Below are 21,135 nucleotides of genomic sequence, written 5' to 3' on the forward strand. Positions count from 1 at the left end.
CTGGTCTTCAGAAGGATCTTTTATGGTACATCTGAAATCAGTCGTGTTTCATTGCAGTAATCTAGAGTTATACCAATTTAAAAACGATTGGATTATCACAGCATTTTACGTGCATGTGATTGAAGAGTTCATTTTTTGTTGCAAATACTTTTAAGACTCGTACTGCATTACAGACCACATTTGAGCAAATAATGCAATTTATGCAGGTATTTAGGTTATTATTTTAATTTATTGTAGATATGTATAGATAATTATCAATTTAAATATGTTTTGTGGTAGTATTTTGTATTTAAGAAATGGTAATATTGTATTACATCTGTGTAAATTGTGCGTGGCAAACGTTACCTTACATACCTTACATGCGACAAGGCAATATTAAACTAATTTCTACTCATCTTAAATGGGGCAATGCAAGTAACTCAAACATCACCTGAGATATTCCTTTGCAAAACACAATGGCACTTACGACTAAAATATATCTTCAAATGTAGAGAATATGTAACATGTTTTTCATTGAGACCACGTGGCTTCGGGTCTACAAGTAAAAATAATTTTGCCTAGATTAATTCTCTAACCAGTGTAAGGCTATGTCTTTAAAAACGCACTTAAATGCTTTAAAATGTTGCATTGCCTAAAAACAGTACAATAGCATCTGTGCCAAATTTATACAAACGGGTAGTTACGAGCCGATAACATAAGTACACGTTTACATTTGACATCGCCACCGGAAACTTTCCACTTTTGATAATGTGTGAAAGTTTTTAAACCTTCCCTAACAACTGCACCACAAGAAACACTGGAGTTCCTGCTTCAGTTTCTGCCTGGTAACAGAACACTCCCCCATTGGTTTAAGCTAATTTCAGTGTCCTCCCATTGTGAAAGGAGGGAGTTGGGGATGTTCCTCCGAAATTACTGCCAAGTTTTTTCAAGTTGGCGAGTTCGTTTATCCAATATTGCCACACGCAGAAAGGAGATAGATCTGCACTTTTTATAAAGACAGTACATGCCGCTTTAAAAAGACATATTCCTGAGCCATTACTCCGTCGTGACCAAAGGAAATACAGGATTAAATCCATCTGCCAACTGTATATTAATAGGCCCATGTATAAGAGATATAGTTAAACAGTTAAAAAAGTTATTACTTTGTTAATAGTGGTTTAGTTTGCATTGTCTCAAATATACGGAAAATGGTTGAAGAACGTGGTACAAAGAAAGCAAGAGTCATTCATTTTTAGAATAAAGGCAACATTCAACGGCTAGCCATCTAAATATGCCTCAGTATTTGTTTTTGTATACTAAATATACAAAATAGTTTTATCTGCACTACAATTATAATAGTGCAGAATACACGTTTTAAGATAATAATAGTGCACACAGCTGTAGATTTACACCTCCCCTGTTTCTCGTATTTGCCTGTGTTTTGTGTTCTATAAAAAAAGGAAATGAAAGTGGTATGGGGGACTGTAATGAAAATAAAAAAATTCTCCTGAAGGACAATTTCGTGAATGTGTCTATTATCCATCCCCCCCCTCCTCACACACAGCTACCCCAATCCGATGTACCCCCGCCTCCCTCCTCTGGACCCCCCTGCAATACACTCTCAGCGCCGCCACCATGAAAAAGGACCTCCCCATTTCCATACCTAAGCAAAGCTCAGCGATGGGAAGGACTACGAACTTATATGGGATAGCTCTTTAAGACTTACTCTCCTCTCTGAGGCCTCTTTCTCTCTCATGCTCGGAGTGGCTTTGATCTTTCCTTAACAACAGTAACGTCATTGCTTAGTACAGAACTAAAGGGGAGTTCTGTTGAGGACTGCGAAGTTTTGGAGCCGCCAGAGGGCTTGAGCAGCAGCAGCAGCAGCAACAGCAACAGCGAAACAGCATCCAAGAAACTTGCTCAGCGCTCCGTCTGAATCCTTCGAAAGTCCAAAGCTTAAAAAAGTGCAGAGACATGGAACACCAGCTGCTGTGTTGTGAAGTAGAGACCATCAGGAGAGCTTACCAAGATGTCAACCTCCTTAATGACAGAGTGCTACAGACAATGCTAAAAGCTGAAGAGAACTATCTTCCTTCTGCAAACTACTTCAAATGTGTTCAGAAAGAAATTGTGCCTTATATGAGGAAAATTGTTGCCACATGGATGCTTGAGGTTTGTGTGAAAAAAGAAATAAATCTGTATGTTTATATTCTGCAAGCTTTCTGTCCTGACTTTTCGCTCTGCCCTTTGGACCTAATCAAATGCACTGCAAATGAGGAATTATATAAAATAGAAATTTAATCCAGTTCACGTTTTTCCTCCACCTACTATTGTATGTCTGCATAATTGTTTTGTATATCGTTGTGCTATTTGTTCACCACTTCGTTGCAATGTTTTTTTATTTTTTCTTTTTTTCTGGCTTCTTTCACATACGGAGGTGATTTTATCAATACTTTTATTTGTAGTACAACACGGGTATTGTGGTATTAAACTTTCGTTTATTCTTTAACCCTAGGAGCTTTCTAAATTATTTTATTTTAATTTATTTTAAATTAATATCAATGTACACGTATGCAGTGCAACTCGTGCCAGTAATATGCGCCATCTTTGTTCTCGTGCGGTAAAGTATTTAATATATTAAAATTTCTATAATAATCAGATGATTGAAGAAAATGTCATGAATATAACAAAATACAGTTACTTAAGCTATTCGTATAATTTAATGGTGATTTGAATATTAAAAGGGTACGTTTCTTTGTTAAAAGTTTTTACAGAGCTATACAACCATGCTTCAGCAGCAGTATTTGGAAAGGCTGTTGCTAAATTACGTTAAAAAATACCTGTAGTTATATTAGAAGTCGTTCCAAAAATTTAGCAGTCGAAAAGAAGACTAAATTTGCAACATTTACATAGTTTTAATATTTACATTTTCCAATTATTTCTATTTTTTATTAATTTTTGAAATTGCGCGTCATGACGATACCGAAATGTCGCATGCTCATTCCAGAAAAGCGATGTGCTATAATTTTAGTTCTTTTTACTTATAATTTGCGCTAAACATCGTAAATTCTCGATACCAACTGATAAAGTACACGTTGCAGGTCATTACCATGCCATTTTTATGCTCTGTAATAATTTTAAAATATTTTTAAATATTTTTTGAAAAGATGACGAACTACAAAATTCTTAGGGTACGTCGCTTGGGACGCCACCTTTGTGTCTTGGAAAAAAACGTCTGCAAAAAAGGAACAAAAACTAATGATAATTTCCGTACTGTTCAATAAAATTGTTTTAGTTTTGCCAAATGTATAACTTAATACAAGTTTAGAAAAGAATAAAACTGATATATAGCTATTATATACAGTGGGCATAGGATAGCTTGCAGAAAGCAACAGTTTTCCGTTTGCAAATATAAATGTCAAAAGTTTTCATATTTTGATTTTGTTAAAACAGTGTATTGATTCAGACACACAGCATTTAAAGCATTTGTGTGTTGTTTCTTATTTTATTTTCTATTTGATTTCAGGTCTGCGAAGAGCAGAAATGCGAAGAGGAGGTGTTTCCTTTGGCTATGAATTATCTGGACAGATTTTTGTCGGTGGAACCCACTAAGAAAACCAGATTACAATTACTGGGAGCTACGTGTATGTTTTTGGCTTCAAAAATGAAGGAAACCATTCCGCTAACTGCAGAGAAATTGTGCATTTACACCGACAATTCAATCAGACCCAGCGAGTTATTGGTAATTTAAAATCAACACACTTATTTTCCTCTTAGAGATTTAATAAGGAAATAGTAACGCTGCTTTTTTAAAACCTGTAATGCATATCATTTGTAATGCATTCTTGCAGAATGTTATCGATTTTTTAATGTCACTGACTTACAGTTGTGATAAATGTTCGACATTGGTTGTATTACGTATATATCTATGATATCATACAGCGTCTTCTTTAAAAAATCGCAGGTATATTTTCACATATATTAATAAACTATCAATTTTGTCTTAAATCAGTACTGTATGAGAATACTTTAAGATTCTGATACTTAATTTTACCAATTTCTTTTCCGCTGGTAATACGTGTGGCAAGAGCTCCCTCTTGCGGTAGAAAGAAGCCCGTGACGAACATCTCTGAGCATACAGTATTCCAATTTAGAGCTGTGAAGTGCCAGAATAACCTTCTCACGCTAATGCGTGCTGGACAACAACGCGTTTCTTGATGGAAATTCGCAGGCCATTACTTTAAATTGATTTCATTTTATGTTCTTTTCCACAGCAAATGGAACTACTGGTGTTAAATAAGCTGAAATGGGATCTTGCTTCAGTGACGCCTCATGATTTCATTGAACATTTCCTTTCCAAACTGCCCATCCACATGGACACCAAGCAAATTCTTCGCAAACACGCGCAGACTTTTGTGGCTCTTTGTGCAACAGGTACGCACGGGGAACTGTGAGCTATCCACACTGGAAATGTCGTCATAACGTGAAATATCCACATATGTGATAAACCGCATGTGCAGTGGTGCAGGAATATTATACATTGCAGTATGTTTTTGGTATGGGTAACTTAAGCATTGGCAAAAAGTGTTTGTTTTAATATATTTCCCATTCGTTAACCCACAGATGACGTCTATTTTACATTAAGCTTTCACTTTGTACTGTACGTTGATTTAGTTCAGCTGGTCTGGGCTTGGTTCTGGAGCTGTGGCATGGTAACTGTGCCTATACGGAACTGTGAGAGCACATGGCGTGGTGCAACTTAAAAGAAAATTGTGTATATTCCACAGTTCGTATTATCTGTGTAAAAGCTTTCAACCATAAGTCATTTATGTAAGGAATTAACCTACAGTTCCAAACGGGTACTCCTACACTGTTTTTCTGTAAAGGAGTGCCCCTGTACATTTTTCTGTTAATGTGCACTATTTAGCACAGCACAAGGCTTGTCATTAGAGATTAACCAAACACTGGATTTATTGACCCATGTGATAGTCAAGGTTTCACAACATTTGTTATTTATACCATGTATTGCTTGTGTATCCAAGTCTTAAGGATCTGAATCAGAGCAGAGTTTGGGTCTGTAATGTTCGAGGACGAAACATATTCAAAAATTCCATCCAGAAAAACTTGTAGGATATTTGTTTTACAGTGAGGAAAGTGAGCAACTGAGGCATTCTACATTTTGTGTCAGTTTCTTACCCTGCCAGTGTGTGTTTTATCTGGAAGATAAGAGAATGTATATGTATAGGATTAAGTAATGTGCAGTGTTTAATTTGGATAGCTAAACCAAATATTGAAGTAAAAGTGAATGTTAAAACGTAAATTTGATCTTGAATCCCACATTGGGAATGCACACTGAGCAACTACCCCAGAGGAAGACACAACAGTTAAACATACGAAGCTACACCTTATAATTTCCACTTGATAAAACCTGTCTCAGCAGGGTGGAGGCAAGGTGAATTGTACATTTACTTTTAAAAACAGGAAGAATTACTTTCAAGATGATGTTAAGCAACATTTGTCTTTGTTAACTCTTGGATAGTCTTTTTAGAAGTTGGGAATTTGTGCTAAGGAAGCTCTTTTATGCAGTGGCAGGTCAAGGGGAAACTAGTTGTTTTGTGGCGTTGTTTGGGTTTTAGCACTTAATTTAGTTAAACGAGTGTGTCTGGGCATATCAGGTCTATGCTGTGGTTGTCTGAAGAAGAAAGTTTATTTTTAGGGAAGTAAGATGACGAATGGCACCCAAGAAAACATGGTACTTGAAGAAAGGCCAGAAAGGTGAAAATGGGTTCTGGAGCTTTTAATCATGCTTGTGTACATTGCAAGGCAAGCAAATTAAGACACATAATATTACAGAATGGAAAAAAGGATACATGTGGCAGTTCCTGTATTTGCTTTGTGTTGAGTGAGCTTTGGCTAAGGTATGCAGCTAGTTGAAACCTGTTGCATCCCATTCTTTGGAACACTTCACAGAAGTCATTTTGATTTGCCTCAATGAAATATTTTCAGTCGTAGCCCCTAGCTCCTGCAGAGATGGATGGAACTGCTCCATTTAGAAAGGAAAAGAGGTGACTCGCCTTGCACTTTTTTTTTTCCTTTCGTTCTTTTTAAGAGCGGGGCTGCTTGCTTTGTCTCCCCTTCAGGGTGGCTGGCATTCCAGCTTTTTTTCAACAGAGCTGAAGTTGTTTATTCCCCTTTGGATGGAGTCTAGGATAGGTTAGTGGGGATATGAGCATAAATGAATGGGGGCCTCCTTTTCTTTGTGCCTGTGTCAGGTTCAATTCATCTCACCGCAGTGTCCTTGTTTCTGGGCTCTCAATGGTGCAAGATGAGGCAATGGAAGCTGACAATGATGCCACACTCTTTTACTTAGAGAGAGAGGGGGCATCCAATTACAGACTCAAGGGCCCCCTAATTAATATGCTGAAATTAATGGCCAGTGCTGTAAATAAATCCTTGTTGGTTTTTGACAATAGACGGGCCAAGTCGCTTGTCTGAGGTGGATCTGAGCAACAAACAGTCTGGCGTATGAGAAAGCCTTGCTTAGGAGGTATTATCACTTCAGCACGTAAAAAAGGAAGTGGTCAATGTCTTACACACAAACCCAACCAAACCAAAAGACAGATACTGATTTGTGAGTACATAAGAATAAGCATCTTGAGGGTGAATTGCTTTGGAAATGTGATTTTTTTTCGTTCTGTTGCGTTCAGCCCAGGAAACTGTTTTGCTCATTTGATTTGGTTGACACCTGCTGGCCTGCCTTTAACATGATAGATGTTTGTAAGAGATAGTCAAAAGAACAAGGCTTGGTGGTGAAACAAGGCTGTGTGAGGCCTACAGCACAGCAAGCTGGCAGGACATCCTGCCACTTGTCAGCATGGGTTCCCATCAAAATGTTGTTGTTGTTCATTGGACAGTTCTTGAGGCCTCACCATTATTTTGTGATGCCACATAATATGAGCTCACGCCACGCCCCCCAACCCTCAGGCTGCTCCCTACGTCTGCTCGCAAAGTTATCAGTTTACAGATTTGCCAATGAGCAGGACCTGGTTATTAACATTATCCCCCCCTCCCCCCGGTTTTGTGTTAACGTCAGATGTTTGATTCCTCATATTATCCAGCACAGTCAATCAGGTTATTATTAAAACAGAATTGGAATGGCGAGACGCAACAGCCTCTCCATTAAAAGAGAACAAGCATTTAAGCACGCAAGATGATGTCTGCAAGCCTGAGCATACAAATTAACAAATGTGCATTTTCCCCTCTTTGCTTCAGATGTCAAATTTATTGCCAATCCACCCTCGATGGTCGCAGCTGGAAGTGTGGCGGCGGCAGTTCAGGGTCTTCACCTCAAGAGTCTGGACATGATGCTATCGTCTCAGAACCTCACAGACTTCCTATCGCAAGTCATCAAGAGCGATCCGGTATGTGAAGAACTGAGATGAGAAATATTGCACACTAGCACAGAAACCTGAACAGCATGCTATTGTGGGAGCCTGCTGCTGTAGGACAGACTGCAGTCAATTACCTGGTAAAAAAGGTTTCCTGTGGAAAAACCAGAAATAGGTTTGTAGAAATGTGATAGACTTGTATCTTTAACCTTAGGCCCACACTCCCACTTCTTATGGAGTTAATTATATTACATAGTGCTATAAAACTTTTATTCATTGTGTTTTATTTATCCAGTTAGAATTTTTGTATGCGTCAGACCCACATTCCTGCTGCCAGTGAATACCCCATGTAAGATAAGAGGGTGCTGCGGTTAGTCAGTTGTGTGGCTGACACAGTGAAGATCCCTTTATTCCTGATAAATAACAAGAGGTGTGTATCAGCAGGTAGCTAGCAGTAAACACCCTGTGAATCAATGGAGCAGGAAGAGAGCTTCAAGCAGAGGCTTAAATTCAATGATCCGTGTTACAATGATCTGTAAAGTCAAGAGATGTGATTGCCTTTGTCTTTCACTGAAAGGGCCGGTTCTTGTGAGGTCTGAAAAAAACCTCCCAGAACGAATCCAATTTACCCCGATGTGATATGGTGACTGCTTGTTCATCAAAGTCTGTCAGCACTGAAGACAGTGTGTCTGCGAAGTAGCCGTCTTTGAATAATGGTTTGGTAATGAGAGGTGTGCAATGGAAAGATCACTTTGAAAGAGAAAAATTGCAGGAATGCTTGTATAGGTCAGTCCCATAAAATGCAGTTCTGTGCTTGGGTTCTTTTATTGGTTGTATTGTTGTTAATGTTCTTTTTTACTGTAGTAGCAGTAACTGCTTTCAAGTGTAGCTTATGTCCTGTTAGTTGCACATTGTGGAGATATTCTTTCTAAATCTTAAACAGTCACTCTCAGGTTAAATCAGTTTTTTTGCCCAAATTACATTTTAAATACAAATATTTTATTTTTGGTCATAAAGAAAGTAAGGGTGTATGCATAAAATTATGTGGTTCTTGATAATAACTTTTTAATACCCTAGCAGAGCTCCAATTTCCTGTTTTCTCTTTGATCTGAGGCAATTAAAAGCCAAATAATTACAATCAGGGCCCTTGGGCAATACTCCACATTTGAATGGATCCATCCTTCTAACCCTAAACAGGGAATTGCTTTACCTTTCATTGTTTCAGGCCAGGAAATCTCTTGCCCAGATTGAGTTTCTATCTCCTCATGGTTTATTGTCTTGAGACTAATCCTCTGCCCTCCTACTTGAGGGGACACCCCACAATATGCTCCATTGTTTAGGATGTTCCTGCTCAGCAGAAAACAGCCAAAAGAAATCGAAGGAAAGAGTGGAGTTTAGTGAGGGACTTTTAAGTGGGCAGCATGCAGCCAGTCCTGGATTTTGAGGAAAAGGATTAGGAACTTTTTCCTTAGTTGGAAAACTTAAACGATGACAGTAGTAAGTGGATATGAACCGGAAGCACAATTTACAATAAGATAAGCTGACTGTAGACCTCTCTCAAAAGGAAATTAAAGTAAAACTAATAGCTGAAAGTGAATGAGTAAACCTCATTGTTTACACCTCAAAGAAGTGCTTTCCAATTTCTAGAACAACAAATTAACATAGGCTGTCATTTTTGCAAGAAGGTTATTTGTCAAATCTATCATACTCTAGAAGATATGCCAGATCACTCTGAAAAGGGGGAATTAGATATTCCTCATTCCTCATTCCTCATTCACTAAGGCCAATGTGATTGGACGGTATAGAAAAACCAGTGTTAACTCTAAGATGGGATGGGAGAGGTCTAGTGCAGTCACACACAGCTTGCTTTTCTTAAATGCAAAAGCAAAAGTGAGCAAAAGGGAGATCTTATATGATGCTTGTGAATAGTTCAAGCAGACTTGAAGGGGGTGAACAAAGCAAGCAGCAGGCCAGAGACATTCTTAGGGAAACAACATTCATTCTCAGTCATGTGGATGCTAACAACTTTGATGGCAAGTTTACATGCAACAGTGATTACTCCTCTGCCTGGACAGAGACCTGATGGAGGTCAAAGAGAGTGGTTGTGAATGGAAAAAAGTGTCTTCCTTTGCAAGGAAATGACTGTACACCTGACAGCCAATGGTGTTTATTTTTAAGATGTAGAAGTTGTCCAATAAGTTGGAATGGGTGCTCTTTTGTGTGTAGCATTTGTTAAACAGGCATCAGGCAGATCTCATTGTTCAGCTACATGGTATGTGATTTGTCTTAGATATGACAAATTTTGCCCTTTTTTACTTTTTTGCTTCTAAATGACAACAGCTGATGTTTTCACCAGTTCTTTTTCATAAGGGTTAGCGACATTCTTGCTGGGATTGAGCAAGGCATCTTTATAGAAAGAAAAAACAGGCTCTTTCTCCCTCTACACACACAATGACATGATCGGAGGATTATTTAATCTGCTTGCCCAACCCTTAGAGGTCATCAAGCCCTAAATGCCACAAGTGTATGATTTTGTTTGTCAAAGAATTAGTTAAGAAACTTAAAATGGTCACGTACCAAACAACCCCAAAGTATGAAGAAAGAAAGAAATATTAACTCTTCATTAAATCATCTAAATAAGGGTATTTTCTGTTTGAGGCTGAAATACAGCTATATATAATGTGAAAATTAGGGAACCTGCTAATGTTAGAAATACATTCTGGAATTATAAAGTTAGTTTCTAAACAATTGGACATGCTATGTAAATGCATTGATACTGATATGTCCCCCTACCCTTTTTTTTCCTAAAAGGATTGTTTGAGGGCCTGCCAGGAGCAGATTGAAATGCTTCTTGAGACAAGCCTGCGACAGGCACAGCAGCACAGCATCTCTTCAGAAACAAAGACTGTGGAGGAAGAAGTGGACCTCTCTTGCACACCAACGGATGTGCGAGATGTGAACATTTGACTGGACTATCCATGGAGTTTGCCATGGCAACATGACAAAGAGGCTTTCGGGAAGGACATGTTGGCCTACCATCCCTACACACACAAAAAAAAGTAACGCAGCAAAATATCTTCAGGATGACGAATGCAAAAGAAGGGATCAATGCTTCGATTCTTTTGAATATCTCCACCTTTTCTTCCCTTCAGCCTGTGGCAGAAAAATACAGAAAATTCTGAAAATTTCCAAAATACTAAAAAAAATAAAACTTTCTTTATAAAAAAAGAAAAAAAAAGTAGTATATGCGTAACTTACAAGGTTATGCCACAAAAAATAGACATTTATACAAGACAATAATCAACTAGTTTGTATACAAGAAAGTGTGCCTACAATCTTATACAAACAAGTAGGTATAAAAATGGAATTGTCTCCAGGAGAGGTGTCCAGTTTCATTTTGTTTAAAGTGTGAGAAACCATTTTTAAAGTAGAAGAGGTTTTTTGTTTTGTTTTCTTGTTTATTTAGATAGTACAATTTATAATTTCCTTACAGATTTAGCTTCATTGCAGTCTAGGCATCTCTGTGTCTGCTTGCTTTCACCTTTAGTCACTTTATTATAATTTTGTCTCGTCTTCTTTTTTTAAAAAATCAGTTCTTTAGAGCTTATCCTCTTCTCCTTTTAAATGGTTAATGTAACCCTATAGTGTATTTTGTTTTAGCATACATTATAATATGTTATTCTTTAGAAGTCTGTGGATTGCCTGAGCTTTTGGCTTCTGAAGTGCATCCCTTAATACTGCCCGATTAAGTCCAATTAACTGCTCATGAATATATTTGTGGGTATGCAGATGGGCAGAAGAGCTATATTTTGTCATCAGCAACTTAAACATTTCTGCAGTTAGCTGTGTATTAATAAGCTGATTTAACTAAAATCCTTGTCAAGCCCCTAGTGCAATCCACAGTAGTTTTATGATTATTCTGTCTTATTTGTTTTCTAAAACCATTCCATTTAAAAGCACTTTCAGTCAATTACAGATTACTGACTCTTAGGAAAACCATGTGGGACATTATGACAAAATGGAATGGTTTAGGAATATTGGAAGGCTTGTCTCTGCAATGCAAAACAAGTCTGTTTAACTATGGTGTTATTTGAAAAGGAAAGGATTTCTTCAACATGGTGTTTTGGTGAATTTTTGCCTAACTATAGTGCTGATGTCACGGCTTTTTATTTTTCCCAGTAAAAAATGATGCTGGTGTAAGTATGATGCCATCCTCTTAAGTAGGGTCTATAAGGTGTACATTATATGAACACCTGAAGAGATAAGTTAACATTGTATTGTTTATTGCTTTGTCTGCATCTGAAACATTTTAAACACTAAAAATCTAATTTATAGCTATATTAAAATTAAGGACTATTTATTGCAAAAATATTATTTCTTGAGGCCAGTATGGATTATGAAATAATTGCTTAGTCTTTTACGAATATTTAAACCTGCTAAAGTGCATGATTGCTAACAAACTGGTGTTTGTCACTATCTGTTCAAGGCAAAAGCTCAGCCCACAAGTCTGTAGGCCCTACTTATGATGTTGATGTACAAGAAGAAACACCATAGTTAAAACAGTGGTAGAATTGGTGTACTTGAAAAAGAAAGAAAAAAGTATCGTTCCAATGTGTTTCCCAACATTTGACATAAATTTAGAGGCTAGTAGAAGATTTGCACAACATGGAGATGTATTTCTAGAAAGAAGTGGAGGAAGAAGCTGGAGGAAACAATTGAAGTGTCTGTATGAGGGAAATGAGATGGTATGATGTAAGTGAATAACTGCCGATCTAAGGTGTTGATTGTACAATGAGAAAAACTAAAACGGAGTCGACACTCCTTTTTTATTGAGCTGCTATGCTATGGAAAAATTCCCAGCAAAAGTATGAAAACTTAAAAAAAATATAGACAAAAAAACGATGCTTTTTTTCTCTTATCTTAAGTGTTTGCTGCTATTTTGTGGATCATTTTTATTACAATGTCAATATACTGCCATGTAATAGTTTTTAATTTTCTCATAGAAAATTATGATATTATTGACATCTTGTTTGTTTTTGTAGTTTTTTATGTGATCAGTTTTTACTTAATGTGATTTCTGCGCTATTCCAAAAAAAATGAAAAAAAGAAAAAAAAGACAAAGGTTCCTGTTCCATAATACCTCATGCTGCAGTCAAGATTTATTGTGATTAGTCCAGGTTTTTACAGGTTTTTATTATTCAGTGCCTAATAGCTCTGTTGTAAACTGCAAATCAAAATGCATTTATCATTATCCAAATGGGTCCTGCAGTGTGCAAGTAGATAGCATTAAATGAACTGGTGCCATATCGAACCTGATTATATAACTCTTTGAGTTTTAAGCTGTTTCATTAAAAGAGACTGTATTCCCCCTATTAGGCCATTAATGGCCCAATTTTATATATTTATAAAGCTTTTGTACAAATTTTAAAGCAGATATGATGGACGTTTGTAATTGTCATGTCTACTTTATAAAGCCATAGTGTGTTTACTGGTAGTAATTTAACACAGTGTTGATTAAAATGTATCTGATGTCTTCAGCATGAGTGGCCAGAGACTCTGCATTTTTTAATCGCGTGTATTTACTGCACAATAAATTTTAAGTAGATATGATTTGAGATCACAGGTTTTCTACCTATTTTATTAGAAGAATTAAACTATTTTTTGAGATGGAATTTCCATATTGTCTTTTCATGGGTCTCCAGTCTTATTTTTAGAACAATGTAGCTGTAAGCGGAGAGGATTTTTATACAAGCTACAAAGGCTTTCCTCGTTCTTTTCTTCCAACTTCAAATAAGCATTGTGGGTCAGAGAATGTTGTCTGGCCTGTAGGAGTCCAACTAGCAATATGTTATGCTGCTATACATAATTGTTTTGAGAGCGCAGAAGGAGTCGGGAAGGTGAAGTGTTTCTTTATACAGCTAGAAGCAATTTGCAAAGCTACTGGCAAACACAGGACCCATGAGGACTGGATGTTTGTTTTCTGTCCAATATCAGGAATGTTTGTTACCTCAAAAAAAAAGAAATGTTATGGTGGCATCTCTTGTTTATTTGAACCCTGGGTTCGGTGGAAAACTGAAGGTTTCACATTCTGAAGATGGCATAGTCTTTTTGATATCCTGCATTTTCCATTTTTTTTTCTGAGGACAGTATGGGGTAGTTTATCTAACCAAATGAGAAATAGAAATGTCATGCAAGACTTTAAGCCCTTTGTGGGTGTCCAAGTTTCGGTCTTTAACCTGAAAATGCTGAGGGTGCCGAATCGGAGAGCTAGCAGTCACACACACACAAAATATCTATTGTCATTTCTTTTGTTGCAGTTGAAGGCAGCATGACTATAATTCCTGGATCCTCTGTGTTTTGTTCTGAGACAGTGTTTATTCTGGAGGCCAAAGGTTGACAGAGGAGCCGTGAAATTACAGAGATGACTTTTAAATCTTCTGCTTTTTTCTACAGTCACTGGTCTGAAATGCACATTCTTCACTACCAGACCTGTAATAGATTTGTTTTAAACAACAAAGTAAAATAGAATTAAAGGCAAAACTTTCAAAAAAAAACTACCGTCTTGTGTATTTCTATATGTTACGTGCATTTTAATTCAAATAAGCTGATAAACGTTCTGTCGGGGTTTCATACTGTATACTTCAAACTGGGAAATGAAATTTTTTGCTGAATACTGCGTGCCACAAAAATGACTTGGCTGAAATCAAGAGTGGTATTTTAACTCATTAAAAAAATGATTTATTACCAAGAATATGTCAGGAATAGAGTTTATACAAACTTTATCATTCACTGTAAAACAAATGTACTAAAGTTGTGCCACTAAATGAGACACTTCCGTTTTTGTGTAAGTGTAACACTTTTAAGAAAACTAGATTAATACTCCATTACTGTATAAAGTGGAATGAGTATTCCATAAGAGGAATTTTCCAAGTGAAGGAAGAAGAATCATCTTTTGTCATAGGATTCAGATAAGACCTGTACAATAACCAGCATTGTCAGTGTTAAAATACGTTGATGCTCCTAATCCCACTTGATATTTAATGTGATGATTTTGAAATCAATTTCTTCTAGAGGAAATACAGTTCCTCCATTGAATTATTTTTCCACACATACAGTCCTTCAGTGGGGGCATTTAGGCTGGCTGTGTGAATGCAAGTCTGTGTGGGTGCAGGGGTGTCTGTGTGTGTGACACAGTATACACTGTTTTGTTATGCAAGGAATGCCTTTGATCAGGGGTTTCTGTAAAAAAGCATGAAACTCTAATCCGTTCCCACAGTCCACTAAACGTGAGCTGGACAAACAGTGGACAATAGAAGCCAGAACTGAGGAAGAATAAAAAGTAAAGCACTGCTGACTCACACCACTTTTGGGCAGTCTGTACCTCTCTGCTCCAGGTCCTACTTACCTTTTATTTTTAAACGGATCACTTGATATTTTGCAGCCCTGTTTTAGACTGCAGAACCATCCTTTGCACAGCATCTGAGTTCATTTGACTGAATTTTCCCTGCTGAAGTTCGATGCAGAGGATGGCAACGTGTTTTCTGTTTTGGTCATGATCTTAATTTAGGCTGATTAAACCAAGAATTCTTGACCTACTCGTCTGCAATAATTGAGGTGGAAATATCGCAGAACATTACATTTTAAGTGAAATAAACTTCTAGCTTGTCCCCTTTTTTTAACTAAGTCATTACTCATTACTCATTAATGTTTTCACTTTATGCATTCCATTTGTTTTAAATGTGCCAAACCCTCATCAAGCTGGATTTTGACTAGAACTCTTGTACTAACCCAGGAGAGATGATGACACTCTCAGCAGCATATTATCAGGCTGCCGAGCCCATATAGCAGTGCAAGGGCTAGATGTCACTTTATTGTTACAAGCCCACATGCACCTGACCAGCTGCAGTAGTTGCTGTGGCATGACAGGTCCAGACCAGAGGTGTCAGACTCAGTTCCCGTAACGCCTTGTGGTTTTTGTTCCAGCCTAGCTCTCGGATCCATAGATGATCTGTTTACGTCTCTGCTGTAGAAAGGTGTGGACACGACACTCTACACTTTTTTAACTCTTAGTCTTTACCCGCTTCCTGCAATATGCAGACCCTCAAAGATATTAATTTATTGTTGCATATATGAAGGTTTTCATACCTAAATTCCCACATTAATATCACATTTCCATGTTCATCCATCATATCAGAGCAAAAAGGATATTCTTTTTCTTCTTATTGGATGTATCTGTGTTCATTATTTTAAAGAACATAAGAACAGTCTGCAATTATAAGGAAGCCATTGGTCTTTCTTGTTCCTTTGGAGGTTTTGTAGCCAAGTGAAACCGAAATGGTTATTTCTTAAAGCTGCCTTGGGTTTGGCCCTCAACCATATAGTTTGAAAGCCCGTCCGTATGTATTACCTTTTGTTATTGCGGATTAACAATAAACCCTCGTTGCTTTTTTTGTTGTTTCTTATCTCCTGTCTGTGCCATCATTTTGTGTTGGGTTACAGAGTGACACTGACTCAGCTCTGGTTCAAATGAGTTTACCTGTCCATCACGTGGAGTTAGGGGCAGAGCTTATGGTATTTAACCCGGGACTCATGTTGTAGCAGGCCTTCCTCTCTATAAACCCAGTTGTAAGAGTAATCTTACCTGTCCTATGTACTATTGCACAGCTTGGATTTTCTTAAAAACCTAATGTGAAACTATTTGTGTTAAAAGAGGTAACACATTCGGCTACAATCTGTTTTTTTTTCTTTTCAATTTTTTGCACTGGACCACTTTAGTAAATGGACACTATTTTGTCTCATTTCAATTTTTTCCCAAGACAGCTCTTTTCTCCATTAGCTGGCCAATTGCACAGCCACTCTTTCTTCCTATTAGTTTCTCTATACTGTACATGTCCAAGTGTGAAAATAATTTGGTTAATTGTGTATATGGAAGCAAAAACATGGAAGACTCTAGGCCTTCCAGAAACCAAGTATGGCACCCCTGCTCTAGCTGAAAATCTTATACTCCATACTTATAGTTCTATGAGTGCACAAATGCACTTATAGTTCTATTGATGCACAAAAGTTAATAAAATCAAAAGGTTAATAAAAAATTCTTTAAACAGATTCCTGGTGGATGCCAAATACTTCATTTTTAATTAAAGACGTTTATGAAGTTATTCTGAAGCTCTTGCTTTGGGACAAAATAAGTTTATTTATGAAATAAAACCTTGGGGGAAGGTACTGTATCACAAGTTCTGACCTTCTCTGGCACAGCAATACAGATTGTTACTAGGTAATCTAAGCCCCAGGTGCTCCGAACATACCCTCCATTAAAATATAATACGGTGTAACATATATTTCCTGTATTTGTTTCCTTTTTCTAGTAGTTGTAAATTGACCCTTTACTTATCACTACTAAATAAGCAAAGACCTGACCTGAACTATTGCAAACATACTTGCGGCAGATAATATGTATGCTATATAAATGTTAAAAACAATTCAATTACGGAGTCTCTCTGTGATGACGTGTGTTCATACTAAAGAGAGTGAAGAGGCTCCAGTAAAACTTGCTCATCCTGGAAGACACCTTGAAAAGGGATGTTAAGCATTGAGAGCTGTGTTTAAGAGAAAACCTCCCACCTTTGGTGGAGCCTAGATGCTCGTTGAAAGGATCCATTGATCCTTATAATCAAGACACAACTTACGAAAGTGGTGCTGAAAGAAACACCACAGAGAGAGAAGTCACTCGTGCAAATGGTTAAGGAGAAACAAAAAAAAGTGAACTGACATGATTAACAGATTGAGAGAATGGTGAACTGTGATTGAGGTTGACAAAATGAATATAGATTGAATATAATACTGGCTAGTAGCCTATGTTTAAGAAACAGAAAGTAGCCCTGCAAAGACTGATGTTTTGGAACATCTGCTTCATGATCATCTGCTTAAGTCACTCTTAAACCTGTTCTTCCAAAGTCCTCCCAGTACATTTCATACACGTGATCTCACACAACATTTCCTAATAAAATCTACCATATTTGCACTTAAATAAAGACTGCAGATTGCTAATGCCAAGACATGAAAATGTTTTTAGATATGTCCTTTTTATACTGTTAAAAAAAACAAAAATGAAATATTTTGACCTCTTCTTTGGATCATTGAAATTCTTTTAACTTTTCAGGCAGTCTGTATCCCACACTTTCTTTCTGAAGCATGAGAGTATTCTCTTGCAGAAGAGCATAACTTATGTCAGACTTCATTGGTAAAAAAGAGTAAAGAAGAGTAAATTTGTGTACAGAGAAATACAGATTAAACACCTTAGTAAGCTGTACATCAATAGGACTTCTGTAGCTCAGACACTTATTTCATATCATTCATATGCTGTCTTTAAATTTAAAGTGAGAACAATATGTAGTCCATACAACTTCTCCCACTTCATTTTCTGGTGTGACCCAACCAAAATGTAAAAGATCTAGCAATGAAAATAGAAATAAATAACTAAATTACTAAACCGCTGCTGAAGTTAACAATTGAAACTCCAATCTCTAATCTTAATGCTTTTGGTTTATTCAGACTGTCAAGGCAAAGGCCAGTTTTAATGTATTCAGAGTATTATGAAATACCAAAAAAATAATAAGCTTAAACCCAGTATGCCTTCTAAGCATGTGATAGTGTCTCATGCTTTGTATATTTGAACTGGAAAAAATAGAGGAAGTTCTACTGAGACTTAGCAAGCACAGAAACTTAGTTTTGTAGGAGAACATTGCTTAAAAGGGTTTTGTTACTAAGGCTTCTGGATGAGAGACCTTTAACTATGTTCCCCTTTTTTATGTAAAAAGATTTATGGAAAGTGTAACATTGTCAAACTTTTTTTTTCATAGGTAAAGAATTTGAAAGAAGTCGCATTAATTTTGAGATGTCTTTGGGGAAAAGTGGAATTAAGGTGAAATTGGAACACAGCTTCTGTGTTCTGTATTTTCTTCCAGAGGAGAACTAATCGATTACAGCTATTATTACTGTGAAAGTGCCTGGCTCCATCCTGCTGTATGAATAAGATAAAAAAATATCAGTAAACCTTTTGGGCTGGTATTCAATGCCAGGCTCTTTTAAGTGGGCTGCATCTCACATTAGCATATTGTTTTATGTCTCTTGTTAATGTTTTGGGGGTTTATTTGTTTCCTGAAAAAGCAAACTCCGATTAATCAGTGCCAACCAGCCCACTTCAGAGGAAGCAACTGTTTCTCTTTTCAGTGGCGCACTTTGGGGTGTAACTCAGGCTCCTTCTGTAACATTTGTCATTTTTTATGCCACCACCAGCCACCTGCTTCTGAAATTCCTCTGCATTTACAAACCAGAGCTGAAAAGAAACCTAAGAAACTCCCTGCTCTCCCCTCCCACCCCCTTCCTCCCTCTCCTTCTCCTTTCCAACGGCGTTTTGAATTAGTTACAGAATGTTCTACCCTTTGGATCGTTTTCCTCCTTTGTGAAACAGACAGAAAAAATCCCCGAGCCTCCTAAGAAGTAAACGAAGAAAGGAAGCAGTCCCCAAATGCCACTGATTTTCTGGCTGCAGTGCGAAAAGGTGTGCGAATATGAGAGGTGTCGGGAGGGAGAGGGGTAGTGTTTTTTGGTGGTAGTGCGCGTAGGGAGGGGGGTCTGCTGACCACGAGAGGTGGACAGCCACTGACAGGACTGTAATGTTGACCATCGGAATAAGAGAAAACGTTCAAAGAAATGAGAAAAAGAAGAGGAAAAGGTTTAACTACCTCATTTCTGAGCCGCATTGAAAATCTCCAACTGTCCCACAGTGAACTTCCTAACTGTTTACTGTGATTCATAACAAGTGAATTGTTCCCTATTGACACAGACACTGCATGCCGGCCCACTAGATTTTTATCTTAAACCATAATGCGGAAGTACTTTATTTATGTTCCTTCTAAACTTTGAGCCCTCTATATAGAATGTGGCAAGCACAGTACCTCTCCTATTTTCTCTCTAGGTGAAAAACGTTGGACTGAGAGGGTTTTTCTTTAGTTTTTTATATAGAAACTTTGTTGATTTGGAGTCAGTTATTGTCACTGTGTTGTAATATTTGTTAACCAGCATATTTGCGTCTGTTATTCCAAAGAAAATGTAATACAAGCAAAAGGAATTCAGAAATTAAGTCTGTGTTTCATGGAGCAAATTTATATTAAGTCTGAATAAAAAGTAATTTTGATAAGCTGTTCTGTACATATTTTATTTTATATTGACTAGGCCGAGTGGAAGGCTGGCACAGTGGCTAGCATTGCTGCCTCGCAGTACTGAGGTCCTAGGTTTACTTCCTTGGGTGCTGTCTTCATTTGGTGGTGGTGGAGGGGAGTCCCCATTACCTGTAAAGCGCTTTGAGTGGAGTGTCCAGAAAAGCGCTATATAAGTGTAAGCAATTATTATTATTATTATTATTATTATTATTATATGTTCTTTCTGAGTTTGTGTGTTTTTCCTTCAGGTGCTCCAGTTTCCTTCCTTAGTCCAAAGAAAACTGGCTTCTGAAACAAATGGTCTGGGTATAACAATTATAATAATAATTGCTTACACTTATATAGCACTTTTCTGGACACTCCACTCAAAGTGCTTTACAGGTAATGGGGATCCCCTCCACCCCCACCAGTGTGCAGCCCCACCTGGATGATGCGACGGCAGCCATAGTGCGCCAGAACACTCACCACACACCAGCTCTCAGTGGGGAGGAGAGCAGAGAAATGTAGCCAATTCATATGAGTGTGTGTGTGTGTGTCTGGTGTCTCTGTGTTTCCTGCAATAGACAGGTGGCCCATCCAGGGTGTACCCTGTCTGGTGCCCACTGCTTTCCACGGTGGGCTCCCACTCCCTCGTGACCCTGAATTGAATAAAGCCCTTAGAGCACAGAAGAATTGATGGATTGACTGGGTTCCTGTCAAATTCATGATTCGAGCTCATATTAACCCCCCTTTTCAATTATTACAAAATAATTGAATCTGGTTTTAGAACTGAAATCAAAGATCACAAGATTTCACAAAATATTTCTGTGTTTAGGAGTCTTTGTCAATGAAAAAGAAAAAGAAAGAAGGGGGAAAGGGATTTGCCCAAACAGGAGATACACTTGATCCTGCAATCCTGTGAAATTCCCTCAGATACACTGTGACACAAGTAGTGATCTTCCAGCTGTCAGAGACAATAAAGGGAACAAGAAAAAATGTAACAGGTTTAGAAACGTTTCCTTAACCAGACTTGAACAAAGTAGAAATCATTTACGAAGGAAAGCTTTACTTGCGCAGACATACATTGGAAGACTGGGGCAGATCCATTGGGGATGATGATATTCTCTGTAAGTCAAGATCCTGTCAAGTAGTCAATTGGTGGATGAGTGAAGGAAGGGTGGGAACGCTGGTCATAGAGAGTTTGAGATTATATTTGCCAAGACAAAAGGGATATTACCTGTTGTAGCACCATGCCATAGAAACAGAGCATTATCACTTTCTCTATTACGTGAACACTAATACAGTGTGGAGAAAACACAGTGGCAAAGCTGCTCCAGCCCATTTTACATGACACTGTGGCAACAAAACCAGACTCTTGAGATCTATATTTAAGGGGTTAACACTAGTGTAACAGGGCTTGCTGAAAACACTTTCATACTGTACTTCAGACCTCAGTCTTTCGGGTATTTTTCACAAATGTGTTCAATTGTTTTTAAAGCATCATATTTTTAGGACTTTCCACTTTTTTTTTAGCAGTGCCGGCAATTCTTACAATTTTGTGATTTCGT

At 37.6% G+C, this 21,135-nt stretch overlaps 1 protein-coding gene across 1 annotated transcript; it reads left to right on the top strand.

The window, feature by feature from the left end:
• The first annotated feature begins 1,642 nt into the window (after window positions 1-1,642).
• ccnd1 (cyclin D1) lies at window positions 1,643-13,921 on the top strand. The gene is made up of 5 exons (XM_006642643.3): window positions 1,643-2,151; window positions 3,506-3,721; window positions 4,254-4,413; window positions 7,252-7,400; window positions 10,179-13,921. Exons 1-5 carry the CDS (start codon window positions 1,954-1,956, stop codon window positions 10,332-10,334), a joined length of 879 nt encoding a protein of 292 aa, XP_006642706.1. The 5' UTR covers window positions 1,643-1,953; the 3' UTR covers window positions 10,335-13,921.
• The last annotated feature ends 7,214 nt before the right edge of the window (window positions 13,922-21,135 follow it).

Source organism: Lepisosteus oculatus, chromosome 21 (genome assembly GCF_040954835.1).
Source record: "Lepisosteus oculatus isolate fLepOcu1 chromosome 21, fLepOcu1.hap2, whole genome shotgun sequence".
NCBI classification, from domain to species: Eukaryota; Metazoa; Chordata; class Actinopteri; order Semionotiformes; family Lepisosteidae; genus Lepisosteus; species Lepisosteus oculatus.